The following is a 20,358-nucleotide window of genomic DNA, read 5'->3' as shown; positions in this document are numbered from 1 at the left end:
GGCCACCTGTGCTTCTGACCCCATTCCCTCTCATCTTATGAAATCTCTCGCTCCATCCCTTCTCCCCTCCTTAACTTCCATCTTCAACCGCTCACTCTCCACTGGTTCCTTCCCCTCTGCCTTCAAACATTCCCATGTCTCTCCCATCCTAAAAAACCCTCTCTTGACCCCACCTCACCTTCTAGTTATCGCCCCATATCCCTCCTACCATTCCTTTCCAAATTCCTTGAACGAGTTGTCTACACGCGCTGCCTCGAATTCCTCAACAACAACTCCCTCCTCGACCCCCTCCAGTCTGGCTTCCGTCCCCTTCATTCCACGGAAACTGCGCTCTCAAAGGTCACCAATGACCTCCTGCTTGCCAAATCCAACGGCTCATATTCTGTCCTAATCCTCCTCGACCTGTCAGCTGCCTTTGACACTGTGGACCACCCCCTTCTCCTCAACACGCTATCTGACCTTGGCTTCACAGACTCCGTCCTCTCCTGGTTCTCCTCATCTCTCCGGTCGTTCTTTCTCAGTCTCTTTTGCAGGCTCCTCCTCCCCCTCCCATCCTCTTACTGTGGGGGTTCCCCAAGGTTCAGTGCTTGGTCCCCTTCTGTTCTCAATCTACACACACTCCCTTGGTGACCTCATTCGCTCCCACGGCTTCAACTATCATCTCTACGCTGATGACACCCAGATCTACATCTCTGCCCCTGCTCTCTCCCCCTCCCTCCAGGCTCGCATCTCCTCCTGCCTTCAGGACATCTCCATCTGGATGTCTGCCCGCCACCTAAAGCTCAACATGTCGAAGACTGAGCTCCTTGTCTTCCCTCCCAAACCTTGTCCTCTCCCTGACTTTCCCATCTCTGTTGATGGCACTGCCATCCTTCCTGTCTCACAAGCCCGCAACCTTGGTGTCATCCTCGACTCCGCCCTCTCATTCACCCCTCACATCCAAGCTGTCACCAAAACCTGCCGGTTTCAGCTCCGCAACATTGCCAAGATCCGCCCTTTCCTCTCCATCCATACTGCTACCCTGCTCATTCAAGCTCTCATCCTATCCCATCTGGACTACTGCACCAGCCTTCTCTCTGATCTCCCATCCTCGTGTCTCTCTCCACTTCAATCCATACTTCATGCTGCTGCCCGGATTATCTTTGTCCAGAAACGCTCTGAGCATATTACTCCCCTCCTCAAAAATCTCCAGTGGCTACCAATCAATCTGCGCATCAGGCAAAAACTCCTCACCCTGGGCTTCAAGGCTCTCCATCACCTTGCCCCCTCCTACCTTACCTCCCTTCTCTCCTTCTACTGCCCAGCCCGCACCCTCCGCTCCTCTGCCACTAATCTCCTCACTGTACCTCGTTCTCGCCTGTCCCGCCGTCGACCCCCGGCCCACGTCATCCCCCGGGCCTGGAATGCCCTCCCCCTGCCCCTCCGCCAAGCTAGCTCCCTCCCCCCCGTCAAGGCCCTGCTGAGAGCTCACCTCCTCCAGGAGGCCTTCCCAGACTGAGCCCCTTCCTTCCTCTCCCCCTCGCCCCCCTCTCCATCCCCCCATCTTACCTCCTTTCCTTCCCCACAGCACCTGTATGTATGTATATATGGTTGTACATATTTATTACTCTATTTATTTATTTATTTATTTATTTTATTTGTACATTTCTATCCTATTTATTTAATTTTGTTGCTATGTTTGGTTCTGTTCTCTGTCTCCCCCTTTTAGACTGTGAGCCCACTGTTGGGTAGGGACTGTCTCTATGTGTTGCCAATTTGTACTTCCCAAGCGCTTAGTACAGTGCTCTGCACATAGTAAGCGCTCAATAAATACGATTGATTGATTGATTGATTGATTGATTGAAGAGGAGAACCGGGAGAGGACGGAGTCTGTGAAGCCAAGGTCAGATAGCATGTTGAGGAGAAGGGGGTGGTCCACAGTGTCGAAGGCAGCTGAGAGGTCGAGGAGGATTAGGATAGAGTAGGAGCCATTGGATTTGGCAAGCAGGAGGTCATTGGTGACCTTTGAGAGGGCAGTTTCCATGGAATGTAGGGGACGGAAGCCAGACTGGAGGGGGTCGAGGAGAGTGTTGTTGTTGAGGAACTCGAGGCAGCGAGTGTAGACAACTCGTTCAAGGAATTTGGAAAGGAATGGTAGGAGGGATATGGGGCGATAACTAGAAGTTGAGGTGGGGTCAAGAGAGGGTTTTTTTAGGATGGGAGAGACATGGGCATGTTTGAAGGCAGAGGGGAAGGAACCAGTGGAGAGTGAGCGGTTGAAGATCGAAGTTAAGGGATGGAACGAGAGATTTCATGAGATGAGAGGGAATGGGGTCAGAAGCACAGCTGGCCGGAGTAGCACTTGAGAGGAGGGAGGAGAGCTCCTCTGAGGATACTGCTGGGAAGGATGGGAGAGTAACAGAGAGTGTTGAGAGCCGGGGGGTTGGAGAAGAGGGGGGAAGTGACTTTGGGGAGGTCGGACCTGATGGATTTAATTTTGTCAATGAAGTGGGAGGCCAGATCGTTGGGGGTGAGGGAAGGAGGAGGGGGAGGAACCGGGGGCCTGACAAGGGAGTTGAATGTACGGAAGAGCTGGCAGGGGCAATGGGCATGGGTGTCAATAAGGGAGGAGAAATAGTTTTGTCTGGCATCATCATCATCATCATCAATCGTATTTATTGAGTGCTTACTATGTGCAGAGCACTGTACTAAGTGCTTGGGAAGTACAAATTGGCAACATATAGAGACAGTCCCTACCCAACAGTGGGCTCACAGTCTAAAAGGAGAGGCAGAGGAGAGGACTGAGTTAAGGCATGAAAGGATAAACTTGAAGTGAACGAGGTTGGCATGGTGTTTAGACTTTTGCCAGCAGCGTTCAGCAGCTCGAGCATAAGAGCAAAGGAGGCGGACAGTGGCTGTGATCCAGGGCTATGAGTTAGTGGTACGAGCGCGGCGAAGGGAAAGGGAAGCGAGTGAATCTAGCTGAGTAGAAAGGGTAGAGTTGAGAGCAGTAATCTGATCATCAAGACTGGGTAGAGAGGAGAGGGCGGCAAGGTGGGGTGTGAGGCGCTCCGAAGGATGGATGGGGTCAAGAGAGCGGAGATCTCTGTGAGGGAGTAATATGGATTTACAGGGGAAAGGAGTGTGAGTGAGGAGGCAGGCGAGAAGATTATGATCAGAGAGAGGGATTTCAGAGTTGGTGAGGTGGACAGAGTGCAGTGATAGGAGATGATGAGGTCGAGGGTATGACCAAGTTGGTGAGTGGGTGAGGTGGGGTGGAGGAAGAGGTTGGCAGCGTCAAGGAGAGATAGAAGGCGGGCGGCAGAGGAGTCGTTAGAGGTATCCATGTGGATATTGAAGTCTCCGAGGATCAGAGTGGGCATGGAGAAGGAGAGAAGGAAGGTGAGGAAGGGGTCAAAATCGTTAAGGAAGTCGGAAGTGGGGCCGGGAGGGCGGTAGATGACGGCTACAAGAATCTGGAGGGGGTGGTAGAGGCGAATAATGTGGGCTTCAAAGGAAGGGAAGGAAAGGGAAGGGGGAGGAGGGATAGTGCGAAAGCGACATTGGGGGGTGAGAAGGAAACCGACACCTCCTCCTTTTCCGGTGAGTCTGGGGGAGTGGGAGAAGAAGAGGCCTCCACTGGAGAGAGCAGCAGAAGAGACCGTGTCGTCCGGAGACGGCCATGTTTCAGTTAGGGCGAGGCGGAGTAGAGAGCTGGAAAGGAATAGGTCCAGGATGAAAGGGATCTTACTTAAAACGTAGCAGGGGTTCCAGATGCCACACTTGGCAGCAGCCGTCGAGGGAGGGGAGGGAGGGGGAAGGGTGCGAGGAGTGGGGAGGGTTTGGATTGGGATGAGTTGGCGGGGGCCTGGGCGGGGAGAGTGGGAAGAGGGGTGGCGATGGGAAAGGAGAACTGGGATGGGGTGGGGGTGGGGAGAAGGGGAGGGAGGGGGCCGGGAGGGAGGATTGGAGGACTGGCACTGGTACAGAGGGATCCTTGGTAGGGGGTGAGAGGGAGTGGTCTTGGTGGGGGAGAGGGAGGGAAAAAGCTGGGTCAGAGAGGGGAAGGGGAAGGTGATGAATGGGAATGGCAGTTGGGAGCAAGGGAATTGAAAGTTCATGGTGAGGTCAACAGGGCGAGTGACAATACAGCAGGAGGTTAACAATTGAGATGCAGAAGCAATAAAACAGTAGCAATGATATAAGTAGGCGACGGCATCACAGGGTGTAGTTAAACAATCAATATGCTATGGCAATAATAAAATTGGCAGATAATGATATCAGAGAGAGCAGATACAAACTGTTATGTGCTGGAGTAGGGTGGGCCTGTTAAGGGGGGTCAGGGAGCAGAGATACCTGGGGAGAGGAGCGAACAGCCAACTAGCATGGGAGGGCTGAAGAGGTGCCAATGAGGTTGTCCTTAATGTAACATGGTGCTAACAAGGGCCTTTTACGTGGGGTGGGGGGCATGGGGGGAGAGTCAATCAGGACCAGACAGGGAAGCGGGGGGATGGGGGGCACTTTAAGGAAGGTCGCTTAAGTGTGTGGGGGGGGTGGAAGCAGGGGGTGGAAGCAGTGGGCGTCTATAGGTGCTCTTGGAGGAGGGGAGCCTTCCGGGAGCAGCAGGGGCCACGCAGTGTGATGGCGGGCAGGCCTCTCGGGAACGGAGTCCCGGGCATCTATGGCGGCGCGCTCTGAGGAGAGGATCCTTCCGGGAGCAGCAAGGCCACATGGTGTGATGTGTGTGTCACTTCTTGTAAGACTGGGAGACTTTTGTGGGACTGGGATCATGTCTGACTATCTTGAATTCTAATGTCAGTGCTCAGCCCACAGTACTCCATTAATGTATACCATACCTAACCGTCCAGGTTGTTGAGAAGTTCATTAGGGCCTTATAGAAGAGGGATACAATACAAACACAAGATGATACTATAAAATCCATTTTCAGAAATGACTCCCTGAAGTCATCTTTCCTCTGATTACAGTTCTGATTCATTATCTCATTCGTCTATTATTATGGCATTAAAGATAATGTCCCTCCAAAAATACTGTGGCTCCATTCATTTACTATATGAAAAGTAGAGAGAGGTATGCAGTTCAAGGCTTAAAGTTCCCAAATCTTTTCAGCAAAGGTTACCATCTTAGTTGGAAGAAGTAATCACCAACAATAACACTAAATGCAGTGCAAATAAATAAGTCTTAACTTTTAGTAGAGAATATGCTGAGAAAAGAGGCAAACCCAACCAAATGGAAACTTTTAGGATAAGAAAAAGGCATGTGTGTTCTATTTTTCTGAGTGAACATAGCTAAATAAAAAATAAAGCCCACCTAGGTATACAGTTAAGGATTGTTCATAACAATAACACACAAGTACACACTTGCAGGTAGATGAGGACTTGGAACACCCTGTCTCAGAGGTACCGGGCACGTGCACATCAAATGCTCATCAACAGAACCTAGGCCACAGATGGGTGAACACATAAGCACTTAATCAGCTCCCAGGATGACTTTTCCAAGGGACCCCTTTATTATCCTGTAAAGGATGGAAACAGGAAGAGATACCAAGTTCTCAGGACCTCTGTACTTACCAGTCAAATGATTGGGAATCCTGGTAATGAGTTTAGGAGGCAGGGCAGGGGGCTGCTTGAAAAGGGACAGCAGCTCAACTGAGTTGTCGTCATGGTCTCTGGGGCAAGCAACTGGTTTTTTGGGGGGAAGTAGCAGGACTGGTTTGGCTGAAGGATCTTGGGACAGGAGGGCTCCAGGTTCATTAGCTGAGGGGCTTTCTTCAGACACTGGAGGACACAACCACATCATAGATGCAACAACATTACAAGCAAAGCAGCAGGAACTAGCAGTTGACAGGACAAGGAATGCAGCACAGCGACACAGGCTATCAACATGACCAAGAGCAGCTATCGCTCAAAATGGCATAGAACATAGATGGACTAAGAGAGATTAAAGAGAGAAACAGAAATGCAGGAGAAAGAGAGAGAGAGAGAAAGAAAGAAGAGAAAATTTTTTAAAACACAATCAAAAGCCTTTTCAGAGTTAGAAGCCAAATTCTCTGGGAACATAATGTTTTGAGAGTCCAGACTGTTGGAACTGTGTTTATTAGTCTTTTAAACCCATCTGAATCATCCTGCCTCCCTTCTTGAGCAGAGAGCAGGGCTGAAGAGAGTTCTCTCAGCTGTCTCAATCAGCTTCCCTTTTCCCCATTCTGGACTGGTCAGTAACGGTTCAAGCCCACCAGGGGTGGTGGAGTGGCAGATGGACTGTGTACCACATGATGTAGACCTCTAAAATCCACCTCGAGGCTCCTAAACTGAAGCTGAATTGCTACCGTCATGATAATAACCCAAATCCTCAACAATCCCAATGGATCTCATTCCTGCCCACTTTGAGAAAACAGATGTGCTCTTCCCCAAAGGGGAGAAGACTCTTCATCAGCACCCCTTCCTTCTTCACTGTCCATCAGAAGCACTTTCAGCTTCCTTAAACTGAACGTTGGCCATTTCAAAGAGGTCAGGCCACCCTCTGGCTTTAAGGAGAGACTACAGAACAGGCAGCCGACTCTACTGTGAGCCAGTCCACGCTCCCTTTCCGTACCCATGGAGTCAGTTACATTTGTGAAATCCTGGGGTTCCATTATTGGAAGAACCAGGAGCCAGAACAACCCAGGTCCTTCTGAGATGCTATAGCTCAACTGGGAAGTTCAAATGTATAACAGCTCTTACTTGGATGGGATTCATGGCACCAAGAAGCAGGATCCTAAGGGAAGCACAGAATTCTCTCCCTAGGTTCCATCAATCTCCTATTCTATCACAATGGAAGCCATACTGAAAGCCATGCTTCTCTTTCTAGGATTTGGTGGTGGTGTTCCCTGTAGAATCAAGTATTACAAGCCACCCTGTTCTGCACCCGCTGAAGTCTCTCCCCTCCACACAATGGACACAGTTAATTAAGTAAATTTGAATCACCCTGACCAGAGACTAGAGTTTCGAGATACCCTTTTGGGACACTCCGCCCTCTCCTTTTGTAGTTTTTGCTCCCATCCTGTGAGAGGTTCTGGTGTGTCACAGGGAGGAAAAGTCAGGTTCCCTGCCCTCAAGGAGCTTACATTCTATTAGGTCCTTTAAATATAAACCACTATAAATCTCTACTTTCCTGTATCAGGGATGGTTGAGTTCCCTCAATAGAGAAACAGCTTGGCTCAAGGGAAAGAGCACGGGCTTTGGAGGCAGAGGTCATGGGTTTAAATCCTGACTCTGCCAATTGTCAGCTGTGTGACTTTGGGCAAGTCACAACTTCTCTGTGCCTCAATTACCACATCTGTAAAATGGGGATTAAGACTGTGAGTCCCCCATGGGACAGCCTGATCACCTTGTAACCTCCCCAGCACTTAGAACAGTGCTTAGCACATAGGAAGTGCTTAATAAATAGCACTATTATTATTATTATTATTATTATCAATAGATTCTAAGTTATTCATCATTTCCTGCCCCAATCATCCTTCTAATACTGGGCATACAGGAAGATATTACTGAGAGATTCAAAGCCCGCCTGCATACAGAACAACCCAGCCAGATTCTGGAAATCCTTTCGGAAGCACATCAAAGAACATGGCTTACCCAAAAGGTAAGTTATACTATAGACTCTTCTGTCACAACAGAAGCCTGACTCAGCAAGTTCCAGCATCCCATTTTTCACAAGTGACGTTTCCAAGAAAGGCATTTCCTCTTTACAGACATAAAGATTAAACTAAAATAAAAAAATCAAATCAATCGATTAACCCACCAGACCAGAAACAGAGACGGCTCATGCTATTGTCTCGCAGGAGCTAAGTTTCTTTGATGTCCACAATTGCTCTGAAAAGGTGTCACCTCCTTCTCAACCCAGTCCCTCCTTCCCAGGAGAAGAGATGGAAACCAGACGCAACCTAAATGGACCCACTTAGCCTCACCACACCGGCGAGGAAGAGCAGGGCTAGCCTTGGTGCTGAGTGAAAGAAGGGGGATATTACCTGCCCCATCCATGATGTCCGAGGGTTGGAGCACCTCGTAGGAACAGGGATCCCTGGGCATCGGAACTGGCTCCATCTCTGACAGGGCTGGGAGCGAGAGCTGGCTCGTGCTCAAGGCCTGTCCGTTCTCCAGTGATCCTTCTCCACTCAATCCGGACAGTTCCCCGTCTGGCACCGTTGGAAAAAAGCAACATACATGGTTAAAAGAGCTGCAAAAGGTATTGTTTGGTGGGCCCAGAAACCCCAGTTGAGCCCTACCAAAGCCAAGAAAGTGGTGAAATAATAATAATGATGGTATTTGTTAAGCACCTACTATGTGCCAAGCACTGTTCTGATGACTTGACACCTGTCCACATGTTTTATTTTGTTGTCTGTCTCCTCCTTCTAGACTGTGAGCCCATTGTTGGGTAGGGACCAGCTCTATATGTTGCCAACTTGTACTTCCCAAGAGCTTAGTACAGTGCTCTGCACACAGTAAGCCCTCAATAAATGCAACTGACTGAATATTCTAAGTGCTGGGATAGATACAAGGTTATCGGGTTGTTCCATGTGGGGCTCATGGTATTAATGCTCATTCTGCAGATGAGATAACTGAGGCACAGAGAAGTTAAGTGACTTGCCCATAGTCACACGGCTGACAAGTGGCAGAGTCAGGATTAGAACTCATGACCTCTGACTCCCAAGCCCATGCTCTTTCCACTAAGCCACGTTGCTTCTCTATGGTAATCTGAAATGGTATCTGGGCATTGGATTTGGCACTTTGTTCCTGGAGACATTTGCTGTGGGACTGGTTGTGTTTTGGAATTAAAAATGTCAATTTACAGAAGAAATCCCCTCAAACCACCAACATTGCAGTGACGCATAAGGAAACGGGAAATGGAAGTCTACAACAGAAGGCTTCAAAGGTTATATAAATGAAGAAGCAGTGTGACATAGAGGAAAGAGCAATGGCCTGTGAGTCAGAGGACCTGGGTTCTAATCCTGGTTCAGCCACTGATCTGCCACGTGACCTTTGGCAAGTCATTTCAGTTCTCTGTGCCTCAGTTTCCTCCTCTGTAAAATGGATATTTGATACCTGTTCTCCCACCCCTTTAGACTTTGAGCCTTGCACGGGTCATGGATTGGGTCAAGTCTGGTAATCTTGTATCTACCCCAGAGCTTAGTACACTGCTGTTCATATCAATCAATCAGTGGTATTTGTTAATACTACTAATAATAATGATGGTATTTAGTAAGTGCTTACTATGTGCAAAGCACTGTTCTAAGCGCTGGGGAGGTAACAAGGTGATCAGGTTGTCCCACGGGGGGCTCACAATCTTCATCCCCATTTGACAGATGAGGTAACTGAGGCCCAGAGAAGTGAAGTGACTTGCCCAAAGTCACATAGCTGACAATTGGTGGAGCTGGGATTTGAACTCATGACCTCTGACTCCAAAGCCCGGGCTCTTTCCACTGAGCCATGCTTGAGCCCTTACTGTGGGCACAGCAACATATTAGGCACTTGGAAGAGTACAAAATAACAGAGTTGATAGACACATTCCCTGTGCAGAAGGAGTTTGCAGTCTAGATCACATAATAGGTGCTGAACAAAAATTATTATTATTATAAATAATGGCAGGGCTCCCAGAATCAACATTCATTCATTCAATCGTTTTTATTGAGCACTTACTGTGTGCAGAGCACTGTACTAAGTGCTTGGGAAGTACAAGTTGACAACATATAGAGACGGTCCCTACCCAACAGCGGGCTCACAGTCTAGAAGGAGCTGTGGGGCACAGTCTTCTAGGCTGTGAGTCCACTGTTGGGTAGGGACCATCTCTATGTGTGGCCAACTTGTACTTTCCAAGCGCTTAGTACAATGCTCTGCACACACTAAGCGCTCAATAAATGCGATTGAATGAATGAATGAATAGAAGGGGGAGACAGACAACAAAACAGAACATATTAACAAAATAAAATAAATAGAATAAATATGTACAAATAAAATAAATAAATAGAGTAATAAATACATACAAACATATATACATATATACAGGTGTTGTGGGGAGGGGAAGGAGGTAAGGCAGGGGGATGGGGAAGGGGAGGAGGGGGAGAGGAAGGAGGGGGCTCAGTCTGGGAAGGCCTGAAAGGCCTTTCAACAGAAACGCTCTAGGAAAAAACCAAATGAGGTGGCTGAATCTGAGCATGAGAATTGCTATTTGGCTGCTTTTTTGGATTGCCCTTCAACTTCTGGAATAGTGTGACCCCTGTGCCCTCTCAGACTTCCAAGGAGCAGTGAGGTATGGAGCAGAGAAAGAAACTGGAACAAGATCTTTTATTTAAATTTTCTCCTCTCCCCTAAAGGTTAAGGACTTTCCATCTGTTTTCCCTAAGGGCTTTTTAGCCATTTATCCTTTCACCAGATGGAGAGCAAAGAGATAATGTAAGTGAATGGAATGTAGGAGAGGTGAAAATCGTCTCTGGTTTGACAAATTCAATTCTGTTTACCTAGAGAAAGCATACATAGAATTCATCTATAGAGAAACAGTGGGACCTAATGGATAGAGCACAGGCCTGACAGTCAGAAGGACCTGAGCTCCAAACCCAGCTCTGCCACTTATCTGTTGTGTGAGGGCAAGAGGGGAGGTCACTTCTCTTCTCTGGGCCTCAGTTACCTTATCTGTAAAATGGGGATTAAGACGGTGAGCCCTAGATGGGGCAAGGGACTGTGCCCAGCCTTGGGGTATATATCTTGTATATACCCTAGTGCTTAGTATAGTGTCAGATGTATAGTAAGTGCTTAATGAATACCACAACAAAAAGCCCCCAGATATTTGATGTCACTGGGAGTCAGAAGACCCGGGTGCTAGTCCCAGGTCATGTCACTGGCCTGCTATGTGACACTGGGCGCGTCCTTTACCTTCTCTGTGCTGCAGTTTCCTAGTCTGTAAAATGGGGATGACACCCGCTTCTCTGTACCTTACAGGGGTATTAGAAGGATAAAATGACATAGTTGATGTGAAACCCTTTGGGAAAATTAAAGCGCTATATGAAAAATGAAAACAAACCCCAAATCCCTACAGCCTCACAAATTAGCAAAACATATCTAGCTCACCAGCACTTAAACAAATCCAGCAGCCCACTGCTAAGAAAGCATACAAGTAGCAAATCAAATGAGATAGGCATTGGGCACCCCCTTGGGCAAGTCATTTAACTTCTCTGTGCCTCAGTTACCTCATCTGTAAAATGGGTCTTAAGACAGTAAGCCCCAATGCTGGACAGGAACTGTGTCCAACCTGAATAGCTTGTGTCTACCCCAGGGCTTAGTACAGTGCCTCGCAAATAGTAAGTGCTTAACAAATACCATAATTACAATAATTGCTACCCATCCTGTGAGATGAAGCCTATGATTAGCTGCATATCTGAAATCAAGCTCATGCGCATTTGAATACAGCTCTTTTAAACCTACCCTCCACTAGTTCCCAAAATAAATCTTTTACTATTTCTCTAAGTGCTTAAACAAATTAAAATCATCTATATTAAAGGATTCTTGTAATTTAGGTTTGAGTTTCCAGGGACTCCAAAGCACATTTCAATTTCCAGATGCAGGCATGAGACATGTAGAAAGTAGGAGTTTACACTCTGAGGACAGTATTAACGACGGAAAAGACAGGGAAATTCCATCAGACCCAAAGGATCTTTGGAAGGGAAAATCTACTGCCTGAGAAAATGAATTCCAGTTTTACGTAAAAACTCAGAAGTGAGCTATTTGACTTTGAAATTTGTAATGGGTTCCCTTTATGAAAACGAAGGGCAAACCAACTCTTTTCTTTTGTGAATGGGCAACCACTGGAGGTTTGTGAGGAGTAGGGAAACACGGACCGAGCGTTTTTGTAGAAAAAATGATCCGGGTAACAGAGTGAAGTATGGACTGGAGTGGGGCGAGACAGGAGGTAGAGAGGACAGCAGGAGGCTGATACAGTAATCAAGGCAAGTTAGGATAACTGCTTGGAATAATGCGGCAGCAGTTTGGATGGAGTGGAAAAGGAAGACGGGAAAAGTGAGACAATGTTATTATTATTATTATTATTATTATTATTATTATTGTTGTTATTATTATTAGAGTACTCTTCTCCCTGTTGCCATTTTTGGGGTGATCTGTCACTTCCCCAGAGGTGTTCTGAGCACTTACAACTTCCTTGGTTTGTATTTAGTAGATGGAAACTGATCTATCTGACTGTAGAGAAGTGAACTTGCTTAAAACAGAATTGCCCTCTATCCTCAGCTCATAGGGTTTGTTTTTCTAGGAGGATTCTTGGACACAACAGGGACCCCAGAGAAAGAAAACTGTAATAAATGTCAGCGGAGAATGCAGGAAGTGAGAAACAAGTTTCTATCTAACCTCTAAATTTGCACTGAGATAAGTACATGATTTAAGAGACGTATAAGGCCACATCTCCTTTCTGCCCAATACAGAAAATACATACAGTATATTTTCAAAGCTGGTGACCTTTCAATTTAAATATCAGGTTTTTTCTTTTAATGTCAGAATAAAAATGTAGTCTCTGCACAAAGCAGCCAATTTCATTAGCTTCCATTTGTGCTTATGATCAAAACTAAGATCACCTTGTAATATTTCTAACTCTTCACAATTTCCAAGCACCTAAGTATCTGTGATAAAATGTTATCTCCCATTCCAAATACCTAACGAAAATCAAAGATGTTCAATGAGAAGCCACACTGCATTCCTCCTTTTAGAGGCTCTAGACGTGTACCCCAATCCTGACCATGAATGGGATAATCGGTGTAACCCTTCATCTTCTGATTAAGACTATGGCTTCAATCGGGTGAGGAGAATCCCTCTCTGGGTAGCTGATCAGCAGCCTTACCTCTTCAAGTAGGCGGGGAGAACAGGTCAGAATGTGTGTTAGGGTGCCCTGTGTACAGTACAGTGCTCTGCACACAGTGAATGCTCAATAAATACCACTGATGGATTTGTTGAGTGATGAGCACAATTGATAAGCAGAGATTGGAACTCCGCAAGTGTGATACCAATCAAACTGCGCATCAGGCAGAAGCTCCTCACCCTTGGCTTCAAGGCTCTCCATCACCTCACCCCCTCCTACCTCACCTGCCTTCTCTCCTTCTACAGCCCAGCTCACACCCTCCGCTCCTCTACCGCTAATCTCCTCACCTTCTCGCCTGTCCCACCGTCGACCCCTGGCCCACATCATCCCCCTGGCCTGGAATGCCCTCCCTCTACCCATCCGCCAAGCTAGCTCTCTTCCTCTCTTCAAGGCCCTACTGAGAGCTCACCTCCTCTAGGAGGCCTTCCCAGACTAAGCCCCCTCCTTCCTCTCCCCCTCCTCCCCCTATCCAGCACCCTGTCTTACCTCCTTCCCTTCCCCACAGCACCTGTATATATGTGTATATGTTTGTGCATATTTATTACTCTATTTATTTATTTATTTATTTATTTTACTCATACATATCTATTCTATTTATTTTATTTTGTTAATATGTTTGGTTTTGTTCTCTGTCTCCCCCTTCTAGACAGTGAGCCCACTGTTGGGTAGGGACTCTCTCTATATGTTACTAACTTGTACTTTCCAAGCTCTTAGTACAATGCTCTGCACACAGTAAGCACTCTATAAATATGATTGATTGATTGATTGATTGATTGATAGTCCCAAGAGTGCTTTGAGCTGTATTCATTCCAGCTCTCAGACAAGGCCTGATAGTTTCCATCTGGGGCTGAAAAGACCCTAAATGATGGCTTTCCTGCTCTTTGAAACCTGCCAGGCACCATTCATCATAATAACTGTGGCATTTGTTAAGTGCTTATTGAGTGAGAAGCACTGTACTAAGCATTGAGGGAAGATATAAGATAATTGGGTGGGACACAGTCCCTGTCCCACATGCAGCTCACAATCTAAGGGGAAGAGGGAACAGATATTGAATCCCCATTTGACAGAAGAGGAAACTGAGGCACAAGGAAGTTGTGACTCACCTAAGGTCACTTGTCAAGCACACCCTTCCTAAACCCTCTGACTTTTATCTCCTGCATTAAAAAGGAAAAGTTGGCACCTATGGTTGACAAGTGAATCCAGTAAAAAAAAAAAAAACAAAAAACAAACTACACTTTTGGAGCAGCTGTGGAAACCAGAGAAGGAGCTCTGTGTAATCACCCACCAAATACAAGCACTTTCCTTTTTAAGAAAAAAATCTGCTATTTTGTTGTAGATATTAGTGTTCTTAAGCCACTCTTCAGTGAGAGGATACAAGATCCTTCGCACAGAGTACAAGGGATCACCAAGAGTTTCGGTAGCCATAGGTTCTCATCTCCTCACCAGTTCACTCTATGTCTACATCTTCCAAATGATTCATGCCTAGGAAGAGCTCCAAAGTGCTCACAGCAAAATTTCAACATGAGGGGAAAACATTCCACTCCACATACATGTGGATGAAAGTGCATCACCTTGTAGATGGTGAAGCACAAACCCCTGATGAGATATTCACACACTAACCAGACTTAGCTGCTTGAGGTGAATGAGTTTTTTTGGAGGAAAGTTTCAGGGAAAACATCCCCAAAGTGCCAAGGGAAAGTCTTCTTCCCTGCATCTACTGGTGTTTCAATTGTGCAGACCAAATCAGTGCTAGAGAGACATGATCCAGTAGACCCGTCCTTGAGGCTTCCATGAGAGGATCTCTTTCCCTGGTCTTCAACCTCTGTTGGTCTTTTCTTTTTATGGTCTTTGTTAAGTGCTTACTATGTGTCAAATACTGTGCTGGGACAGGAACAATTCATTCAATCATATTTATTGAGCGCTTACTGTGTGCACGTGTGTCCACTTGTCAGCTGTGTGACTTTGGGCAAATCACTTCACTTCTCTGTTCCTCAGTTACCTCAACTGTAAGATGGGGATTGAGACTGTGAGTCCCACATGAGACAGGGACTGTGTCCGACTTGATTTGCTTGACTCCCCGGCAGTGCTTAGTACAGTGCCTGGCACATAGTAAATGCTTAAAAAATACCAAAATTATTTTTAATAATAATTAGGTTGGGTAAGTTCCTATCCTGTATGAGGCTCACAGTCTAAGTAGGAAGGAGAACAGGAGAACTGAGGCACAGAGAAATTAAGTGACTTGCCCAAAGTCACATAATAGACAAGTGGCAGAGCATGGATTAGAACTTGGGTCCTTCTGACTCTCAGGCTTATGCTCTATCTACCAGGCCATGCTGCTTACAAAAGAGGGTCTTGGCGAAACCTATTTCTTTGGGAAACTCATCTCAGTAGACCCGAAGAGCTCTAGATTGGGATGCTACAGACAAGGGAGCAGACGAATAGAGTCCCAGGACCTCTTGATTGGCCCATACCCTCGTGATTGACAGCTTGTCAATCTGTAAAATGGGGATTAAGACTGTGAGCCCCATGTGGGACTTGGACTGTGTCCAACCTAATCAGCTTGTATCTACCCCAGGACTTACTACAGTGCCTAGCATATTGTAAGCGCTTTAACAAATAACATAAAAAAAAGTTAAAAACAAGACCGGTTCATTTAATGCTATTAAATAAACAGCTGGAACTAGTCCATCTGTTCATCATATTTTCTTTTCCTCCCACTCTCAGGTTCTTCACGTTCAGACACAGTCTTTGGGGAATGAGCACTGACGTATACTAATGCAGAGATCACACACCCGCCTGTACTGGTATTGTCTGAATACACTGCCAGACTTTATCCATCTCTTAAGGCAGGGGGAGGATGCTTTTTAGGGCTGAGTCTCAGAGCTCACACTTCAACATATGTTGGAGGAAGCATCGCTTGGAGTAGTCAAAGCCAAATGTGGAGGAAGGTGGGAATCAACCCTTTCTTCGTTTGTGACATGAGTCTGGCTCTCATTCAGGGTGTGGTGCCCAGTTTGGGGCTTGAACAGCCTAGGAAATGCATAGAGGACTGGGAGAGCCTGGCACAATGTTGGCACAGTGTAGCATGCTCAAAACTTAATTGGGATGACATATCCAAAAGAAAGCAGCAAAAATGCAGAAATGGCCAAAATATATAGAAATGAGATTTTTTTTTAATTGGAATAAGAGAAGTTTTTGGGTGACAAGATCATTTTCAAGATCGCCAACAGATATGTCTATTCTTTACATCAGCAAGTGATAGCTTGACTTTAGTACAATATCAAGGCTTCTGATGAAACTCAAGGGGTACAAGTTGTGTGACTAACTAGTATTGTTTACAATGGCTTGTTCTGGAAAGAGTTCAGAATAGTATCAATTCCCTTCCCTCCCAACTCCCTTCTTTTCTGAGAAAGTTTAGGGGCAGTTTTGCTTGGAGTCAGGATGTAGGTTAAGTGACTTCTGAGCTCCCTTCTGGTCACAGAATTATTGCCCCAAGGTTTTCTCTCTGCTCATGCAATGTTTCTCCTTCTGTTATCACCATCATGGGAATTAATTATATGGTTCTGGTCTGTCTGTGTTGAATTCACTTGAAGAACATGTGCAAGGAAAGGCATTTATGCATTTTTATGGCATTTGTTAAGTGCTTACTCTGTGCTTGGCACTGGACTAAACACTGGAGTAGATACAAGCTAATCAAGTTGGACACAGTCCTTGTCCCACATGGGGCTCACAGTCATGATCCTCATTTTACAGATGAGATAGTTGAGGCCCAGAGAAGTGAAGTAACTTGCCCAAGGTCATATAGAAGACAAATGGTAGAATCAGGATTAGAGCCTAAATTTTCTGACTCCCAGGCCGGAGCTCTTTCCTTTAGGCCATGACCTACAGCAGGGATGGAGGAGAATGAGTGAAAAGGATCTGAATGGCAAGATGAACTTCCATGGATGTGCCTAGAGTGGAATCTCAGAGAAACAGCCAGTGTTAGAGAAATGATATAAAAATAAAACACAGGATAAGGATAATAGACTACAATAAGAAATAAGATCAGAGAAACAGTAGTGCTTAGCCTTGGAAATGTACAGGCAGAAAGAAATGGTACCTACCCTGAATTCAAATTATATTTTAATAATTCATAATGATTTTGGGATTTACTATGTGCTGAACACTGGGGAATACAAGACAATCAAATTAGCCATGTCTCTGTTCCATAAGAAACTCCCAATCCAAGGGGTCGGGGTGGAGGGCAGATATCTTGCCCCCATTTTACAGATGAGGGAACTGTGGCATAGAGAGGTGGAGGGCAGATATCTTGCCCCCATTTTACAGATGAGGGAACTCTGGCATAGAGAGGTTAAGTGACATGTCCAAAGTCACACAGTAGGCCAGCTGCAGAGCTGGGATTAAGATTTAGGCTTCCTGATTCCTAATTCCCTGCTCTTTCTCCAAGGCCAAGCAGATGTTTGACAAATTTCCCCACCAAAACACAATCCTAAATAGGGTGCAAAGAGTACTCAAACACTACTGAAAGCAAAACTCCTTCTGAGCATTAGAAGCGTGATAAGAAATGTCACTCATTGAAGAAAGGTAGAGTAACTGGAAGTTGCAAAGCAGTGGGTTTTAAGGTACTGAAAAACTCAGTGGTATTTATTGAGTGCTTACTCTGTGCATAGCACTGTACTAAGCACCTGGGAGAGAATGATATAACAGAATTGGTAGACAAGGTCCTGCTCAGAGTGAGATTAGAGACTGAATTGACCTATTGGGTCAATTGCTGGAAAAATGACAACAAACAAATGAATGAATGAATCCTAAAGCAGTCAGAATTTTTCCATCCTGGGGCTTCTGTGTGTACACACACATGCACGCACGCACGCACGCACACACACACACGCTCTCATTTAAAAATTGAGTGTTCTTGTTAAGGTTGTCATTGAAAATACCCAATGTATGCAAGTTTATACTACAGTTTCTTTTTTCTCAAACCTTCTTTGTGTATCTATATATAGAGAACCAACAGAGGAAATTTCCATGCTAGAGATTTTGAACACTTAGTTTGGGAACTGTTGTCAACAACTGCTACCTGAAAAAAAACCAAAGCAATTCTATTTCAGCTCCAGGGAAGCTGTTCCAGAGCTGACAGACACACAGCTCATTCTCCGGCTTTCTTGGAGCCTTACCATTTTCTCCATAAACTCAGGCTTTTTCAAGACAAGTGTATTTTTTTTTCAAATTCAGTGGCATCCAACACTGAACAAGAGATGAAAGGCCCAGTCAAATTAACTAAATCTGAAAAATGAATGCACAGACTCAATAACCTAGCACTAAAGGCATGGTAGACCAGCCCCCCTTACCTTTATCATAGATTTCCTTCAGGACACCTCGTTTTATAAGCTCCTCTCGACTTTGCCTCATTGATATTTTTCTTTCCAGAGCTACAAGGAAGAAAAGGACATGGTGTCCGGTTATAATAGGTACAAACATATTGGAAAAACAATCCTTTAATAACATTTTCTCTTGAGGCTGGGGCCCATGTCTTCACAGGTACTGTCCACAACTCATGCCCTATCAGATCCTGCCTGGTCAGCCTCTCTTGACACGATTTTTGGAAATACCCAGTGAAAGGGTCAATCTACAGGGGGAGTCAAACATTAAAATAAATCATGGATATGTACAGAAGTTACCTGGGGCTGAGGGCGAGGTGAATATCCAGTGCTTAGAGGGTAGAAATCCAAGTAAAAGGGTAACGTAGAAGGGAGAGGGACGGAGGGGCATTGAGGGCTTAGTCAGGGAAAGCCTCTTTGAAGAGATGTAATTTTAATAATAATAATGATAATAATGATGATGGCATTTATTAAGTGCTTACTATGTGCAAAGCACTGTTCTAAGCGCTGGAGAGGTTACGAGGTGATCAGGTTGTCCCACGAGGGGCTCAGAGTCTTAATCCCCATTTTACAGATGAGGTAACTGAGGCACAGAGGCGTTAAGTGACTTGCTCAAAGTCACACATCTGACAACTGGCGGAGCTGGGATTTGAACCCATGAACTCTGACTCCAAAGCCCGTGCTCTTTCCACTGAGCCATGCCGCTTCTCTGTAGCCACACTGCTTCTCTAATAAGACTCTGCAGGTGTGGTGGTGGTGTGTTGTGGTAGTAATGGTACGTATTAATCACTTGCTATGTGCAGAGCCCTGTATTGGGAAAGGCAATTCAGGTGGGAATTAAACGCAACTGAGTTGCTGAGCTTGTATCACAATACTTGGCCTGTAGTAAGTACAAAATGAATATCACCATTGGCAATATTAATAAGCACTTATAAAAAACAGGTAGCAACAAGTGAGGATAGGATCGGGTGCAATGGGGTTGGCGTAAACTGTAATACGGAGCCGGATTAATCAGGGAAGACTTCCTAGAATAAGAAGGTTTCGAGCTGAGTCCTCTACTGCTGCAGTTGATCTTGTCCATCTCATCATTGTCCTCTTACTCACATCCTCCCTTGGGCCTGGAACTCCTCCCTCTTCACTGTGGGCACAGAACGTGTCTACCAACTCTGTTTTATTGTATTTTATCAAGTGCTTTGTACAGTGCTCTGCACACAGTAAGCGCTCAATAAATACCGTTTCTTGATAGATTAACTGATGCTATAGTGGGGGATGTCTTGACAATGAGGAGGCCCTTTGAATCTGAGAATTAGGCACAGAAAAGAGTGGAGTGGGAATGGAAGACATCTGGTACGTTGTCTGCCTGGCTTGGGGGAATACGATTTGGTCAGTACTGTAAAGAAAGTCAAAAAGAACAGAACTCAGGTCTGTGAATCCTCTCCCCTGTACTACGGTGCATCAGGTTTGATTACTGTGTCTGTTTATTGTTATACTGTACTCTCCCAAGCACTTAGTGCAGTGCTTTGTACACAGTAAGTGCTCAAAATATCCAACTGAATTAATTACTGGAAGAACTAGGATCAAGCTCCAAGTGCCCTTTAACATTTGGCATTGAAAAAATGGGGCATTCTAGAGCATAGGCCGCCACAGGCCATTAGTGAACAAAAGGAAATTAAAGGATGTGGCCACAATTAAAAAGAAAATTAAAAAAAATCTAATTCCTCAGCATAGAATTAAAAGGCTAATCAAATCCCCACAGGCCACACAAAGCAGAGAAAATCACACTAAACTAAGAGGATTAGAAACCTGGTTTATTACCAAAACCCCCAGCAAATAAAAGCAAATCCCAATGAAGGAATTTGAACAACTCTGAATCATAATTAACTGATGGAGCTGAAGAAGAGGAATCAGAACTCTCTCATCCCAAGCAGGTGGACTCTAAATATTTTCTCCTGTACAGCTGCCATTCTATAGCAGCAAAACAAACTGTTTTGCAGTCAGCTTCTGTCTGGCTACACTGCAATTCGCTCTAATAGACTTTTCGGTCCTTTGGCGGCTGAGTGAGCAAACAATGTATGCCACCCTAAGTAAC

At 45.6% G+C, this 20,358-nt stretch overlaps 1 protein-coding gene across 4 annotated transcripts in view; it reads right to left on the bottom strand.

Annotated features, from left to right (window-relative positions):
• Window positions 1-20,358, bottom strand: part of PHACTR1 (phosphatase and actin regulator 1) — a 320,885-nt gene that overhangs the window by 57,037 nt on the left and 243,490 nt on the right. For 3 of the 4 annotated variants that reach the window (XM_038768071.1, XM_038768072.1, XM_038768073.1), the window contains 3 exons: window positions 18,240-18,320; window positions 8,003-8,170; window positions 5,568-5,774 (listed from right to left, as the gene is read on the bottom strand). In XM_038768071.1, coding sequence (XP_038623999.1) covers window positions 5,568-5,774; window positions 8,003-8,170; window positions 18,240-18,320 — 456 coding nt within the window. The remainder of the gene's footprint in view (window positions 1-5,567; window positions 5,775-8,002; window positions 8,171-18,239; window positions 18,321-20,358) is intronic. The other variant, XM_038768074.1, reaches the window with a different exon arrangement.

Source organism: Tachyglossus aculeatus, chromosome Y2 (assembly GCF_015852505.1).
Source record: "Tachyglossus aculeatus isolate mTacAcu1 chromosome Y2, mTacAcu1.pri, whole genome shotgun sequence".
Classification (NCBI taxonomy): Eukaryota; Metazoa; Chordata; class Mammalia; order Monotremata; family Tachyglossidae; genus Tachyglossus; species Tachyglossus aculeatus.
This window is presented reverse-complemented; position numbering and strand designations above follow the sequence as displayed.